At 42.7% G+C, this 16039-nt stretch overlaps 1 protein-coding gene across 3 annotated transcripts in view; it reads left to right on the forward strand.

Moving 5' to 3' along the window:
* Positions 1 to 15148, forward strand: part of CPPED1 (calcineurin like phosphoesterase domain containing 1) — a 137920-nt gene extending 122772 nt beyond the window's left edge. For all 3 annotated transcript variants that reach the window (XM_019012781.3, XM_055365855.2, XM_063699636.1), the window contains one exon: positions 12182 to 15148. In XM_019012781.3, the coding sequence (XP_018868326.1) occupies positions 12182 to 12411 (230 nt within the window). In that variant the 3' untranslated portion in view covers positions 12412 to 15148. The remainder of the gene's footprint in view (positions 1 to 12181) is intronic.
* Positions 15149 to 16039: the final 891 nt, after the last annotated feature.

Consider the following 16039-nt stretch of genomic DNA (forward strand, 5'->3'; position numbering starts at 1 on the left):
TCGGCCTCCCAAAGTGCTGGGATTACAGGCATAAGCCACCGCGCCCAGCCAACCTTGGAATTTTTTGTAAGTCATTCCATTTCAGCCAGTCTATAGCCCCATGCAGCCCTCTGGCCCCGCCTTTCCCCGCCCTCGCCTATCCTCTAGCCAAGCCAGAATCTGAACTGGAATTCTGGTACCACCCACCAGCTGACCTTCAGTCGTGTCCTCTGGGAAATTTGCAGGAGTTTCTTGATGTTGGGTGTCAGGAGGATTAAAAATGCTGAAGAGGAAATTCAGATGCCCAGCAGGTGCCAGTCTGCAGGAGCCTTTAAGTTTGGTGCCTGCTGCTTCCTAGACACACTTGACTCTCTTCACTCGCTCGTGATATTCCCCTCACCTGATGTGTCTTTACCTCTACTTGGCAGGTGTTTTAGTGCTGACTCTGGGGACAGACTCCTGGGTTCGGATCCTGCCTCAACACTTACAGGCTGAGTTAGGCAAACTACTGAACATCTCTAAATCGTATAATAAAATCACAGGTAATAACCATGCCTCCTTCATGGAGGAATTGTGGGAATTAAATGAGCTAAAAACAAGTGAAGTGCCTAGAACAATGTCTAGACAGATAATGAACACTCCATAAATATTATCATCATTATTATTATTATTACCACCATAATATGAGCCGCCTCAGGCCTCAGGTCAGACATGAGCAGAGAACTAGGAGAAATTAAGGATGTGTTTAGGTCAGAGCCACCCCCTCCAGGAAGCCTTCTTACAGGGCCTATGGCACGGTGATCTTTGGCACTTTGCACCTCTGAGATGGTGGACAGAGCCTGTGCTTCTGAATTGGCCTTATCCAAGTATACATCTTAGCTATGTGAATCCAGGCAAGTCACTTAACCTGTCTGTGCCTCATTCCCTCATCTGCAAAAGGGGATGATATCTTCCTGGTCAGCGTCCTCATTAGGCTTGAGTGAGATGACGCAGGTGCAAAATGCAGGTCGTAGATGTCCAGCGAATAAAACGCTGCTAAGTGATGTCGATTTCTGCATTTTGTTATGAGTAGCTCTTTCTCTGACTGCCTGGCTATAGACCTCCAGTTGTTGATTGCTGGGAATGGTTGATCTCACCACACTCCTTAATACCTGGCACCAAGAGGGAGCTCAACAAATGTTTATTGTCTCAAGCTAACTGAAGAAGCAGCCTCCCACCTTACCCGGATCCCTTCCACCGTGTGCCCTGGCAGTCCTGGGCCACAGGCATTGGGTCACTGGGGAAGATATATACCAGGGAAATTCTGATGAGAGTGAGCAAATATGCTGGAATCTAGAATTCCCCAATTGACAACGCAAAGTGAAGAATCTCTTCCTGATTGAGTCAGGTGGGGCTTAACCGCGACTTCATATTCCCAATCTGCACCTCCCAAACCCACTTAAGAAACATCTGTCGCCTCCCCTTTGCCCCCTGGCCAGAATCTCTTATCTCAAAGCCTGCTAAGGAAATTCTTTACCGGCAGGAGGGATTATTTATACCTACTTTCTGTACATTCACACCCAACCTTTTTTAACTTTCCATTTCTCTCCCTCTTTTTTATTTGTGTCACATTTTTTCCCTACCACTGAGGCAGAATAAATTCAGTGTGAGTGATGGTTTGCAATGCAGTTTTCACTGTTATAGCTGGCAACGTAAAGCTGGATCACATTTTCACAAATATAGTCTCATGCAGGATAAAAGTAAAGGCTGTCCAGTTGGAGCGTGTTTACACTTTCCAGGTCTAAGCCCCAACACCAAGGCATTAAAGAAGTCCAGTGTTTAGTATCAGAATTGTACTGGGTTGCATCTCAATTTCCTGATTGATTTGAAGCAGGTTTCCAATATTAGAATATTACATTATACAGTGACTGTGTCCCAATCCTCTGATTGATTTGAAATGAACTTGAATCAAGATAGCTTAAAAATAGCTTTTATAGCGTCTTCATGACTTGATACCGTGGAGAAAAAACACATATGAAGCTAATGCCACAGAAATCATCCTCTGTTGATGCTGTGGCTGCCTTTGCTGGAAATTCTTCTGGCAGTAATTTCAAAAGATGCCTGTCATCTCCTTACAGCAGTTCATAATTCAAAAACAATCTATACATAATACTCAATTAAGGAACCATAGAGGCATGTCAGCCACAGATGACTGATGCCCAGGCTGAGTGGAAATTCTGCCCAGCTCTTGAAAACATCACTAAAATCAATCCCCCATCAGGGAAACCAAGATTTATTAATACATTCCTTACCTCCATCGAGTTGTGAATCAATGCTTCCCTATCAAAAGCTAATAGAAAGCTGAGATGGGTAAAACTTCTTATAGGTCCTTGTGGCCTGTCGGCATGAAAGGGACAGGATTATAACTCGGAGAGAGGCTGCGTGTTGCAGAGCTGGACTGCCATGCTGTGTGCCCCCCTCCAGCAGTGAGAAGCTGGCCCTGCCCTGGAGAAAGCCTCCTGGGTGAGGTGATGAGGAGCTTGGTACTGACACCCATGCTCCCCCCTAGACCTCTGCCACCCATGATATGGGCTGTCATTTTTATTCATGGTACAAAAGAGGAAATGCCAACTCACAGAGGTCAGTAATGGGTCCAAGGTCCCAAAGCAGAAGGGGCTCTGATGTCTGAGTACCCTGAGTTCCGATCCTCAATGCCCTGTTGTCTAGCTGTGTGGCTTTGTGTTTGTTTCTTAACTTCTCTGGGCCTCAGTTTTCTCATCTGTAAAATGGAGACGATGTGAGTCCCTAGGACAGAGGTGCATTGGGAGGATTCAGTAAAGCAGGATGAAGGATACAGAGTGCCCCGCTGCTGTGCCACCCCCTTCCAGGCCCCTCCTCCTTTCACTCCACCTGGAGTGGTTGCCCTTACTGGAGGTGGAACTAGGAAAACTATTTCGGGTTCAGAACTTCCAGGCCTCCCTGGAGCTGAGAAATAGACTCAGAAACCCCCACGTCTGGAAACTCACCAGGCTTCTTCTGGACCTGGCTCCAACCCAAGAAGTCTTTCCCCCATTTTCCAGCTCAACATCTCATTCCTCGTTTCAGACTCCTTGAGCCAGCCAGGAACATGCCAGAGCCTTGAACTCAGCAGCAGAACCCAGGAGGACGGAGTTAGTCACATCTTCCTACTTCTGAGACAGACTTTCGTCCCCTGCCTGGCCGTCTCTTTGTAAACTCATCACATAGTCATTGCTTGATTTTTTTTCATGCAGGACCCCAGAAGGCCAAGTTCCTCATTGGAATTGGGGGGAGAAATCTCTTTTACCAGAAGGAGAAGGTTTTGAACACAACTGCTTTGCTCACTAGTAGTTTCTCTCATCTTTATTTATTATTATTATTATTTTGAGACAGGGTCTTGCTCTGTTGCCCAAGCTGGAGTGCAGTGGTGCAACCATAGCCCACTGCAACCTCCAACTCCTGAGCTCAAGCAATCCTCCCTTCTCAGCCTCCCGAGTAGCTGGAACTACAGGCATGCACCTCCATGCCTGGCTGATTTGATAAATTTTTTGTAGAGACAGGGTCTTACGATGTTGCCGAGGCTGGTCTCAAACTCCTGGCCCCAAGCGATCCTCTTACCTCGGCCTCCCAAAATGCTGGGATTACAAGTGGGAGCCACCGCACCCGGCCGCATCTTTATTGCTAGTCCTCTTGCAGCATCTTTGCTACTCTAAGAATCCTCATTTGGTCACATTTTCTGTGACTTAGGACGTTAACAATAATTGGTGAGCCCTGAGGGGCAGATGGAGAGGACATGCATATTACAGAGAGGCACAGCTGTCCACGGGTCTGGGGAGACCCGCTCTGAGAGGTCCTCTGGGCACTTGAACAATCACCGTTAAATGCTCCCCTCTCTGTTAATGCCACTCAATATGGTGTGAAACTTAAACATGAGTTTTTACAGCTAATGATGGCTAATGCAAGCTTCTTTCAAAATTGCCAGACATTCTTTCGAGAATAGTACAGTTTGCAACTATGAGTTAGGCATGAAGAGCCAAATCTCATAAACATAATTTAGCATGCAAAGAAATAATAATGCTAAGTGCTTTCTGTCCAGCCGTTCAGCGTTCCCCCAGGCAGGGCTGATCTTACGCGGTCCCATTTGAGCTACAGACTGGCTTTGAAACCCCAGGAAAGCCACAGAGGAGGCAGTCATTTCCACCACCCCTCCAGTCTGTACGATTGGAGCGTTTCAGTTGTCTATTTATGGCAAGGACCCATCGAGCGCCCAACCCAGCAGTCCCAGCTGCAACCTGAGAACTGCACAGTTTGTGCCCTGGAGTGGCAGTGGCTGCATCTGTCACACCACCGTGCCCTGCTCATGTTGCCCTAATGTTTCTTTTTCTTTTTTCTCTCTTTTCTTTTTTCTTTTCTTTTGAGACAGGGTCTTGCTCTCACCCAGGCTGGAGTGCAGTGGCACAATCTGAGCTCACTGCAACCTCCGCCTCCCGAGTTCAAGCGATTCTTCTGCCTCAGCCTCCCAAGTAGCTAGGATTACAGGCGCCTGCCACCATGCCTGGCTAGTTTTTGTATTTTTAGTAGAGATGGGGTTTTGCCATCTTGGCCAGGCTGTTCTCGAACTCCTGACCTCAACTGATCTGCCCACCTCGGCCTCCAAAAGTGCTGGGATTTCATTCCCAATCACCAGATTAATTCATGATCATTGGAAGCATTACACTACTGTAATAAGAGAGAATGATGCACCTCTCACTAATCCCACCCCACACCCCTCACCTGGAACCACCACTATAAATAAGCAGTTTAATGTCTATGCACACATACCCTCTGAGGTATACATATACACAAATAGGCACACATACCTGTATATGCCCACAAACCTTCTAAGGCATACATTATTTTACGCAGGATCACACGATGTTTTTGCAGCAGTGTGCTATACATATTAATGGTATTTGGCACCTTTTGGTGCCAGTACATGTAAATTACCTCTTTTTAAAAAATGCACATAATGTCATTTAACAGGTCTTCCATAAATAAACATTACTAACGGTACTGTGATGCACGTTGAACCATATATTAATGTCCACAGGTACAGCCCTGATACATCTTTGGGCTTTTCCCTGGGGATTTCTGAAGGATAACTGTCTACCAAAATGGTTTTTTGGGGCCAAGGGAATGTACAGTAAAATGTGCGACAGTATTGCTAGATTGCCCCCTTAACGTGAGTTCTTTCTGTTCAGATTCTAATAAGAAGTAAATGGAATTGCAGTCATGCATTGTTACACAATTTTGTAGTGTTGCAGACATCACAGTGTCCTTACACAAACCTAGATGGTGTAGTCTACTGCACGCCTAGGCTGTGTGCTATAGCACATGGCTCCTAGACTGCAAACCATGCAGCATGGTACTGTACTGGATACTGCAGGCAACCATAACACAATGGTAAGGATTTGTAAATCTAGACATAGAGAAGGTACAGTGAAAATACAGCATTATAATCTTACGGGACTCCCTTCATATATGGCGTCCATCATTGACTAAAACGTCCATGGTAGGGATTTGTGTATCTAGACATAGAGAAGGTACAGTGAAAATACAGCATTATAATCTTATGGGACCACCTTCATATATGGCGTTCATCATTGACCAAAACGTCCATGTGCTGCACGTGACTGTAGCTGTTTCTCTCCACCTGTGGCTGTCTTAAGTAGGGAAGGCTGAGTACTTTATGCACCTGAGCTGATCCACACCTGTCCACAGGTGAATCTCCAGTTTCTGCCAGCACAGGTAGCTATAGTCCCAAGAGCTCTCTTTACAGCCTCCCAGAACCCCACTCACCAGAAGCAGAGGCTATCAGCATATTCCCTTCATGCCCTTTTTTTTTCTCTCCCCTTGCTCTCCTGTCTCCTCATTTTCTTTCCCTTGCCCCTCTTTACCACCATTCTCAATCTCTGTTTCCTTCCTGTTCCCCAGCGTGGAACTAGTAAAAATCATTCAGATCCTGGAACAGAAAAAGGACATTAGGAAAAAACTAAGGGAATCTAATCATGGGCTTTAATTAATCTTAATATGTCAATGTTGGTTCATTAATTGTAACAAAGGTATTATCCTGATGTACTATGTTAATGAATGGGGAAAATGGTACAGGGGATAAGTATACTTTTAAAAATACAGCCAGGCGCGATGGCTCACACCTGTAATCCCAGCACTTCCGGAGGCCAAGGCAGGCGGATCACTTGAGGTCAAGAGTTTGAGACCAGCCTGGCCAACATGGTGAAACCCCATCTCTACTAAAAATACAAAAGTGAGCTGGGCATGGTGGCAGGCACCTGTAATCCCTGCTACTCAGGAGGCCGAGGCAGGAGAATCACTTGAACCTGGGAGGCAGAGTTTGCAGTGAGCTGAGATCGCACCACTGCACTCCAGCCTGGGCGTCACAGTGAGACTCCACCTCAAAACATATATTAAAAATAAATAAATAATTAAAAAAATAAAAACACATGGATCATTTACATTTAGTCATCGTATGTGCTTCAGTTCCTCTTGGCTGTGATAGTTTCTCAGTCATTCCTTGTTTTTGATGACAGTTTTGAGGAGTGCTGGTCGGGTATTTGATACGATGTGTCTCTCTTGGGAATGTGTCTGATGTTTTTCTCTGGATTAGACTGGGGTGATGGATTTGGGAGAGGAAGACCACAGAGGTGAAGTGCCATTTCTATCACATTCATATCAAGAGCACATACTAATCATGTGACTTATCACTTTTGGTGTTTGTCCAGTTTCTTCACAGTAAATACATTTTTTTTTTTAACCTTCTCTTTAAACTATACTCTTTGAACAGAAGTCAGGATGCACAGCCCACACCTAAGGGATGAAGAAAGATGCCCTACTTCCTGGAGGGTGGGGTGTCTGTGTCATTTATTTGTTACTCTTCTGCGTGTAGGAGATGTTTATCCCCCTACCATTTATTTATTTATTTATTCAGTAGTTTATTATTATGGTCTTGCGAAGTTTTTATTTGTTTGTTTTTAGAGACAAGGTCTCTCTGTCACCCAAACTGGAATGCAATGGCGCAGTCATAGCTCACTGTAGCTTCAAACTTCCAGGCTCAAGCAATCCTCCCACCTCAGTCTCCTGAGATCTAGGACCACAGGCATGAGCCACCACACCTGCTAATTTTGTAATGTTTTGTAGAGACGGGATCTCACTGTGTTGCCCAGGCTGGTCGAACTCCTGGCCTCAAGCGATCCTCTCACCTTGGCCTCCCAAAGTGCTGGGATTGCAGGCATGAGTCAATGTGCCTGGCCGCCTCGTGGATTTTTTTATACTTTGGGTTGTAATTCAACACTAGTTTATTTCACTACTCAGATTGTTAACCTTTGGCCATTGGGAATCCTGTCACTTGATTCCTGTGTCCATTTGCCATACCCCATCGTTGCAGGGTTTTTGTTTCTGAGCACCACTATCCTTTCTGGCAACACAAGATGTTCCAGGTTCATCTTCTGTATTTCTTGCTCAATGCTACGGTAGCCATTTCTCCAAGGAGCCATGGTTCCTTTTATTAGAGAATCCTTACTAGGAAGCCAGATCTGAGTGCTAGGTGCTCTCATTGCTAGTACATACTTCTAGGGGCTCTCAGCTGACAGAGCAAGGAAACGAATGTCTATGTACTGGCCTGTGTATATACACATCTATAAATATTTCTATGTGAAACCACAGTGATATTAAGCTAAACATGAATTACCACTGATATCTCCAACTCTAATCCGTTGTTACGATAGGGATCATTTTAGCTTCCTCCTCTTCCTGTAATTTTTTTGCATTTTTATTGAGCTATAGTTCACATACCATAAAATGCACTCTTTTGAAGTATCAAATTTAGTCGTTTTAATATATGCACAAGGTTGTGCAACTATCACCATGATCTAATTGCAGACCATTTTTACCATTCCACAAAGAAACCCTGCACCTGTCAGCAGTCACTCTCCCGTTCCACCCTTCCCTCAGCCCCTAGCAACCACTGATCTACTTTCTCTATGGATTTAGCTATTCTGGACATTTTATATAAATGGAAGCATACAAGATGGGGCCTTTTGCAAGTGGCTTATCTCACTTAGCTTAATATTTTTAAGGTGCATCTACATTGCAGCTTGTATCAACACTTTATTCCTTTTCATGGTTGAATAACATCCCATTGTATGGGTAGACCACATTTTGTTTATCCATCATCAACCGATGGACATTTAGGTTGCTTCCATATTTTAGGCTCTTTTGAAAAATGCTGCTAGGAACACTCACCTACAAATTTTTGCATGGGCAAATGTTTTTGTTTCTCCTAGATACATACTTAGGAGTGAAATATCACAATTATGGTAAATACGTGTTTAACATTTGAGGAATTGCCAAAATGTTTTCCAAAAGAACTGTACCATTTTACTTTCCCACCAGCACTGTATGAAGGTTCTAATTTCTCCAAATCCCTGTAAACACTTGTTGCTTTCCATCTCTTTCATCACAGCCATCCGAGTGGCTATGAAGTGGTTATCTCGTTGTCGCTAATCACATTTCCCCAAAGATAAATGATGTTGAGCATCTTTTCATGTGATTATCGGCCATTTGTGTATCTCCTTTGAAGAAATGTCTGTTTAAATCCTTTCCCGCTCGTTAATTGGGTTGTCTTTTGGTTGAGTTGTGAAAGCTCTTTATGTTTTCTGGGTATTAGACGCTTATTAGATACATGATTTGCAAATATTTTTGCCCATTCCATGGGTTGTCTTTTCATTTTTTATAATGTTTTGGGAGCACAAAAGTTGGTAATTTTGATGAAGTTTAGTTTGACTGCTATGCCCAAACATTTTAAAGAAATAAGGTAACTATACATTTTTTTCTTGCAAAGTATCAGGTTATTCCGTATTTTTATCTCCCTTCCAAACATGGCAATAACTTATATATGCTTTAAGTTTCCACCAAACTCCTTATCTTGACATTTTTGATGTTTAGTTTCACTTTTAACGTTAAAAAATAGGTTTAAAAAAGTCAATAGTTAATTCAGTTTACCAAAATATTGGCGTTTGCTCATCATTATTTTTTAATATTTCATCCTTTCTTTTGCTGAAGCAATTCTTTCAGTGAAGATTTAGGCGTGGTAAACTTTTAGTTTTTATGTTCCAAACATGTCTTTTTTTTGCCCTCAAACTTAAATGATAGTTTAGCTAGGAATAAAATTTGAGGTTCATAGTTATTTGCTGTCAGCATTTGGAAGGTATTACTCTTTGATTCTGTTATTGTTAAGATTCCTGCTATCTGTATGATTATCATTTCTTTATAATGTTTTTACTGCGGTTCTTTCTATGGTTTTTCTCTTTGTCTTTGCTGTACCACAATTTTATTGCACCATATGTCAGTAGGAATTAACTGTCATGTTTCCTGTGTAGTACTTTTTATCTGAGGACCTGTGTCTTCCTTCTTTCTGGAAAATTTCTGTTATTTCTTCAAATTCTTCTCACTATTATTTTCTCCTTTCTCCTCCATCAGCTCCTCTAAACTTCTGCTGATCTTAATCTATCCTTTGAATTTTTGAATTAGGAGAACTCAAATCAAGAGCATGTTCCTATTGCTTGTGTCTGGGTCTCTGTATTGTCTTCTGGATCATTTCCTCAGTTTTACCTCTCAGTTCACTAATTTCCTCTTTGATTGATGTCTAGAATTGATCTCATTTATTTTACTATTTTTTATAGAGATGGGGTCTTGCTACATTGCCCAGGCTGATCTCATACTCCTGGCATCAAGCAGTTCTTGCACCTCAGCCTCTCAAAGTATGGGGATTACAGGCATGAGCCACCATGCCTGGCCTATCTCATTTATTGAGGGTTGTTTTTATTTTAAATTTTAACAGATGTCTTGTGTCCACCATCTCTAAATGTTCATTACCTCCTGTTCTCATTCAATTTATGCCTATGTTGTTTCATAACATCTTTTTATGGATGTTAGTCCTTTATTAAGGACCCTTTGATATCTTAAACACATTGATTTGAAATATTTGTCAGACAATTTTATATAGTTAATTTCATCTGGAGTGAATTTGTGTTCCCAATTGAAGGGTTTGTAGACTATTTTACTACGTGATTTCTCCGTGGGCAACAGAATTTTTCATTTCAGGGTCAATGTGAGTAAGGGGTATTTTTTGTGTGTTTTGTTTTTCCCTCATTCTTTCTCTCTTGACTAACTTCTGTCTCTCTAGTGGTTTTCATTACCTCCACCCCCACCCCCATTCAGGACCAGGCCTTATAATAGTGGTTTAGGGCCCCATGGTAATATCGGGGAAGTCATTTCAGTTCCTAGACTTGAACCTGTGTCTCTCCTTCCTTCCTAGACTCTCGGGTTGCAGTAAGCCTTAGCCTAGTGGTGTGCTGGAGACAGCTCCTACTAACTCATTAGGACCAATCATTACATTTTAAGGAATGTTGTGAGCTGGTTGTTAAGTGGCCCTTATTAATAATTATATAAACTCAGTATTAAATAGATTATATTAAAAAGCAAAGGTAATAAATACTCAAAACTGATCACTTTGTAATTCTTTTGCTAAATATTGCTGTCATCCATGCTCTTGAGGCTGTTGGCAGCTCTTGTATCTCTATGGTAGAAACAGATCTGATGTATATGTAATGGGCACTACTGGGCATCTCTTCTACATCTGGTTCAAGGACATCACCTTGGCAACTTGAAATCAGCCACGGCCACAATGGAAGTATTTACACCATGGAAATTGACAAATGTGACAAATCAGGTCTTTAAAAAAAATAACATGTGAAACATTTACCAGCCTACCACTTCCCCAGCCCCAGGCAGCAGCAGCGTTCTTCAGCCTCCTTCCGTAAACAGAGGCACCCACAACAGCCCTTCTTCCAGCAGGGGGCCAGGCTTTATTTTCCCCATTTTCCCCTGAAAATGCTTTCAGTCTCTATGATCTTCTAAGAGCTGAACTCCCGGTGACATTTTACTCCCACTCATGACTTTGCCTCTCTGTTTTGTGTCTGGCCTGTAGAGCTATTTGTTTTGTTTTTGAGCCTACCTGTGTCCTTGGGTTTTCTGTTTTATGTTTCATCCACTACGGCTGTTTGGAGCAGAGGGGGTTCATCATATGTCAGACATGCTCTGCTACCTTAATTAGAATGCCATAAACATTATTTTTATTTATTTATTTTGAGATGGAGTCTTGCTCTTGTCGCCCAGGCTGGAGTGCGGTGGCCCGATCTAGGCTCACTGCAACCTCTGCCTCTTGGGTTCAAGCGATAACCTGCCTCAGCCTCCCGAGTAGCTGGGATTACAGACGCCCGCCACCAGGCCCTCCTAATTTTTTTGTATTTATTTATTTGTTTGTTTATGTGTTTATTTTTGAGACAGAGTCTCGCTCTGTTGCCTAGGCTAGAGTGCAGTGGCATGATCTTGGCTCACTGCAACTTCCACCTCCCGAGTTCAAGTGATTCTCCTGTCTCAGCCTCCCAGGTAGCTGGGACTGCAGGCACCTGCCACCACGCCTAGCTAATTTTTGTAGTTTTTAGTATGAGATTTCACCATATTGGCCATGCTGGTCTCAAACTCCTGACCTTGTGATCCACCCACCTTGGCCTCCCAAAGTGCTGTGATTACAGGCGTGAGCCACCACGCCCGGTCATTTTTTTTTATATTTTTAGTAGAGACAGAGTTTCACCATGTTGGCCAGGCTGGTCTCGAACTCCTGACCTCAAGTGATCCACCCATCTTGGCCTCCCAAAGTGCTGGGATTACAGGCATGAGCCACCATCCCTGGCCATAAATGTTATTTTTAAAATACATAACTTTTGTCATCTGGATATTTCTATAGGACTCAGGATGTTTTCTTCAGTCTCCTTTGTCTTTTCTCAAAGTCATTCACTTCATCTTCCTTCTCTCATTTTCTTCCCTAGTACTTCTTTGTACAAGTTAAGACAAACATGTTAATAATATATTATATATATGAAGTATCCTTTCAAAGATTCTGGACGTCACATACACTTTCTATTTGTTGATTATATACAGAATAATATTATACATTTAATATGATAATTCTACATGATGGTATAATAATATATTTAATATATTACTGTTCACAGAATAAAATGCTGGAGACCCCAGGTTAGCTAATGGAAGTCCTCGGCCCCCTAATGTCTTTTTCCCTTCCCTGCAGGTGTCAAAGTCGTGTTCTCAGGCCACTACCACAGGAATGCCGGGGGTACCTACCAGAACCTCGACATGGTGGTGTCATCTGCCATTGGATGCCAGCTTGGCAGAGACCCCCATGGGCTCCGAGTCGTGGTGGTCACCGCCGAGAAAATTGTTCACCGATACTACAGTCTAGATGAACTGAGTGAGAAAGGAATAGAAGACGATCTCATGGCTTTGATCAAGAAAAAATGACGCTCCTTCCCGTTCCCGTTCACTTTTCACTTGCACTATTTTTTTATTTTGCCAGAAACAGCAGCTGCACACAACCCCTTGCTGAAATATAAAAATAGCCCAGGCAGGTTTGTGAATTTATGTCCTTTTGCGTAAATCAGAGAGCTGGGGCCCTGTCCTGAATTATATTCAAAATAGAACTGCATTTCCTTTAAAATGGAGCGAGTGATCCTGGAAATCAGTTTTTAAAATATTAGACTATCTCTGCATGGATGTTTGAATAAATTCTCCTAATGCTGTGTTTCTCAACTCCACTTTTGAATTGGATTGTATTCTGGTTAGCGTATGGTCAAAGTCTGCCTATCGACCTCAATTCCAATCTGACAGCCAAGTATGATCTTTGATAATTCCTTAAACAGACTACACCTGATTGTATTAAATTGTGGTCACGATTCCCAAAACGCTAGGCAAAACAAAGTTCATCTCCTTTCCTTTCCAGCAGTACGAACAGCTGTCTCCCTTGTTGCGAGAGCCATGCAGACTTATTTTGACAAGGAGCCAAGTAGCCACCATTTACTGTTAAATTCTGAGACTTCTGATGATAGGAACAGAATGCAGTTGATACAGCTCGGAGCTTAAATTTGCCTTCCTGGGTGCCTAGAAAAGTCACCTTTGCACATAAATTGGCCATTTATGAAAATCTCCTCCAAGAGACTGAAACCAAAGCTCTAAAACGCCGCTTCTTCAGTCTCTGGGGAGCACATTGAGTTGGTTCACATCCACATTCTGGCTGTGTAGCCACTCCACAGATGGGTGGTCTCTTGGGATCAGAATGCCCCTCCACTCATGAGACTCTTCATTTTGTCCACTTTGACAGGAAAAGTGGGAATGTATGCAGAGCTCTCAAAAGAAACAAAAAGGCCAAAACGGTGTCTTCAGCCACATCCTCTGAATTGGCCCTGACTTGGATTAAATGCACTAATGCAAAATCCCTTGACAAAAGCGCATAGGTTATTTCAAATCAGCATTGTTTTTTATGTAACCTGTTTTACCGCATCTCCTCAGCAGCTTCTGACCACTGCTCAATTTTCTCCTTTACAGCCATTGTTCTGGTGGACAAATAACCTAGGTACTCCAAATCCTGGCAGGAAAAATGTACAGCATTATGAAACAGCAGTCAGTAATCCTAAAATGATTTCCAAAGCTGGTTACACATGACCTGCAAAGTCTATTAAATTAAAAGACTTTCTCATTACAGAGTTTAGTCAACGTAGCAAAACCATGGGAAATTAAATGGAAAGATAGTTAAATATGTAAATTCATAAGGAACAAAAGACGAGAAGTTAATTATACAATAGGTTGGTGACACCAGAGTTCATTGTTATGTGCCACAAGAAAATTAAATTTTTTAAAAAACTAGAACGCTCTTCTCTTAGTGTTTTGCTGAAATCTTGTTTTGTATTTGTTTCTTTACAACAGGTGTAGGTATAGGAGGTCAAGAAAAGGAGTTCGGTAAAGGGCGTAGCTAATAATAACCACACATTGGGCCGGGCGCAGTGGCTTACGCCTGTAATCCCAGCACTTTGGGAGGCTGAGACGGGCAGATCACCTGAGATCAGGAGTTTGAGACCAGCCTGGCCAACATGGTGAAACTCCATCTCTACTAAAAATACAAAAATTAGCCAGGCATGCTGGTGCACACCTGTAATCCCAGCTACTTGGGAGGCTGAGGCAGGAGATCGCTGGAACTCAGGAGGCAGAGGTTGCAGTGAGCCAAGATCATGCCACTGCACTCCAGCCTGGGCAACAGAGCAAGACTCTGTCTCAAAAAAAAAAAACACACACACACACACACACACATTGAGACTTGAGATGTGGTGACACTTGGATCATAAACAGAGGGCTTCGATTCCGGGATGGGGGTTCCGCCAGGGGGAAATGAAAAGGAGCTCTCACTCTGTTCTTACATATGCAAAATGCTCTGAATTGTGGCACATGGGTTTGCAGAAGGATAATGGAGATAATTGAAAGTAATGAAAATGAAACCAAATCTCCTTCCCCAAAAACTTAACTGATTCAAAAGTACCCCAAGAATATGCAAAGAAAAGGGAATCACATCAACAGATGATTGGATAAAGAACATGTGGTATGTATACATAATGGAATACTATTCAGCCACTAAAAAGAATGAAACCATGTCTTTTGCAACAACCTGGATGGAACTGGAGGCCGTTATCTTAAGTGAAATAACTTAGAAGTAGAAAGTCGAATACTTCATGTTCTCACTTATAAATGGGAGCTACATAAAGTGTACCCATGAACATAGAGTGTGAAACAGACATTGGAGACTCAGAAGGGTGGGAGGAGGGTAAGGGATGAGAAATTACCTAATGGGTACAGTGTACACTTTTCTGGTGTTGGTTGCAGGAAAAGCCCGGACTTCACCACTTCGCAATATATCCGTGTAACAAAACTGCACTTGTACGCCTAATATTTATACAAATTTAATTTTTTAAAAGGGAAGAGAGAATCATATTAAATTCTCACCACTTTTTAAGTAAGCAAACAGCAGTATTTCCCAGAGGCAAGAGGTTCAGAAAGAAGTCAGGAAATGTTTTTGTAGATAAGCATCTATCATTCTGATGGGCCATGACTAGTGTGTTCACTTGTAATTCCTTTGCCTTTAAAAAAAGAGAATGATATCAAAAAATAAGTGCCTTATACTGTGAAAAACGATAAAAGGACTTTCTGATTCTAAGTGCTATGGTTTTGAATGTTTATTATGTGTTTTAAGTGCTTTGGCTCAGAAAGGTGGGGGTCACGTGGCCAAGGTCGCCCAACTCATCTTGGTGGAGAAAGAACGGATGTAGATGGCCCAAGGCTTGAGTCCATGCTCCATAACACTGTCCTGTCTTGGAAAACGTTTCTCAGAGGTGAAAGGTTGCACCAGCTCAGCCAGTGGCAACACACTGAGTACGGTATTCAGCACCTTGGACAGCGTTAGCTGGAGGCCCAGGGATTTCCTCCCAGCTCTGCAAAGCCTAGACCAGACCCTGATTGCACCAGGTTCAGGGGGCAGAAGCTTGTCCAAAGAGCAGATGGTTCCAGGGGGAGGATTTTTACTGGGGGAGATTTAGAATCCGAACTGAACCATAATGAGTCACGGGACGCAGCCCTGTCTGCAGCAGTAACTGTGCGCAGCTCTAGCTGCTCCATGTCTGGAGTTACCACCACAGGGTGTAGGAAACCACCAGCTGTCTCAAGGCAAGGAATGTCACCTAATGCTCCCCTTTCCAATTAATCACTTTAATTGGAGGAAAAAACATGTTACGGGGGAAGGTTTTTTAAAGTGATCTCAGATTGGATTGCAAAGGCTCAAGTGACTTTGGGAATGGGGCTGGGGAGATGATCATTTACTTTTTACAATAAATAATTTTATCTCACATCTTTAGTCAAGTTTCTCCTAAGATTGGGGAGAATGGGGGAAAAATCTAGTAAGCTTTATGGGACTAGCAACAGAACGTTTTATCCTATTTTGTGATTTTCAGTATTAAGAGATTATTGATCACTTGCAGAGTCACAAGGCAAGCATTAGTTTAAACCTGAATTAGACTAGGGCCATTGACCTTATATACCTGTAAAAGACACT

This window comes from Gorilla gorilla, chromosome 18 (genome assembly GCF_029281585.2).
Source record: "Gorilla gorilla gorilla isolate KB3781 chromosome 18, NHGRI_mGorGor1-v2.1_pri, whole genome shotgun sequence".
Classification (NCBI taxonomy): Eukaryota; Metazoa; Chordata; class Mammalia; order Primates; family Hominidae; genus Gorilla; species Gorilla gorilla.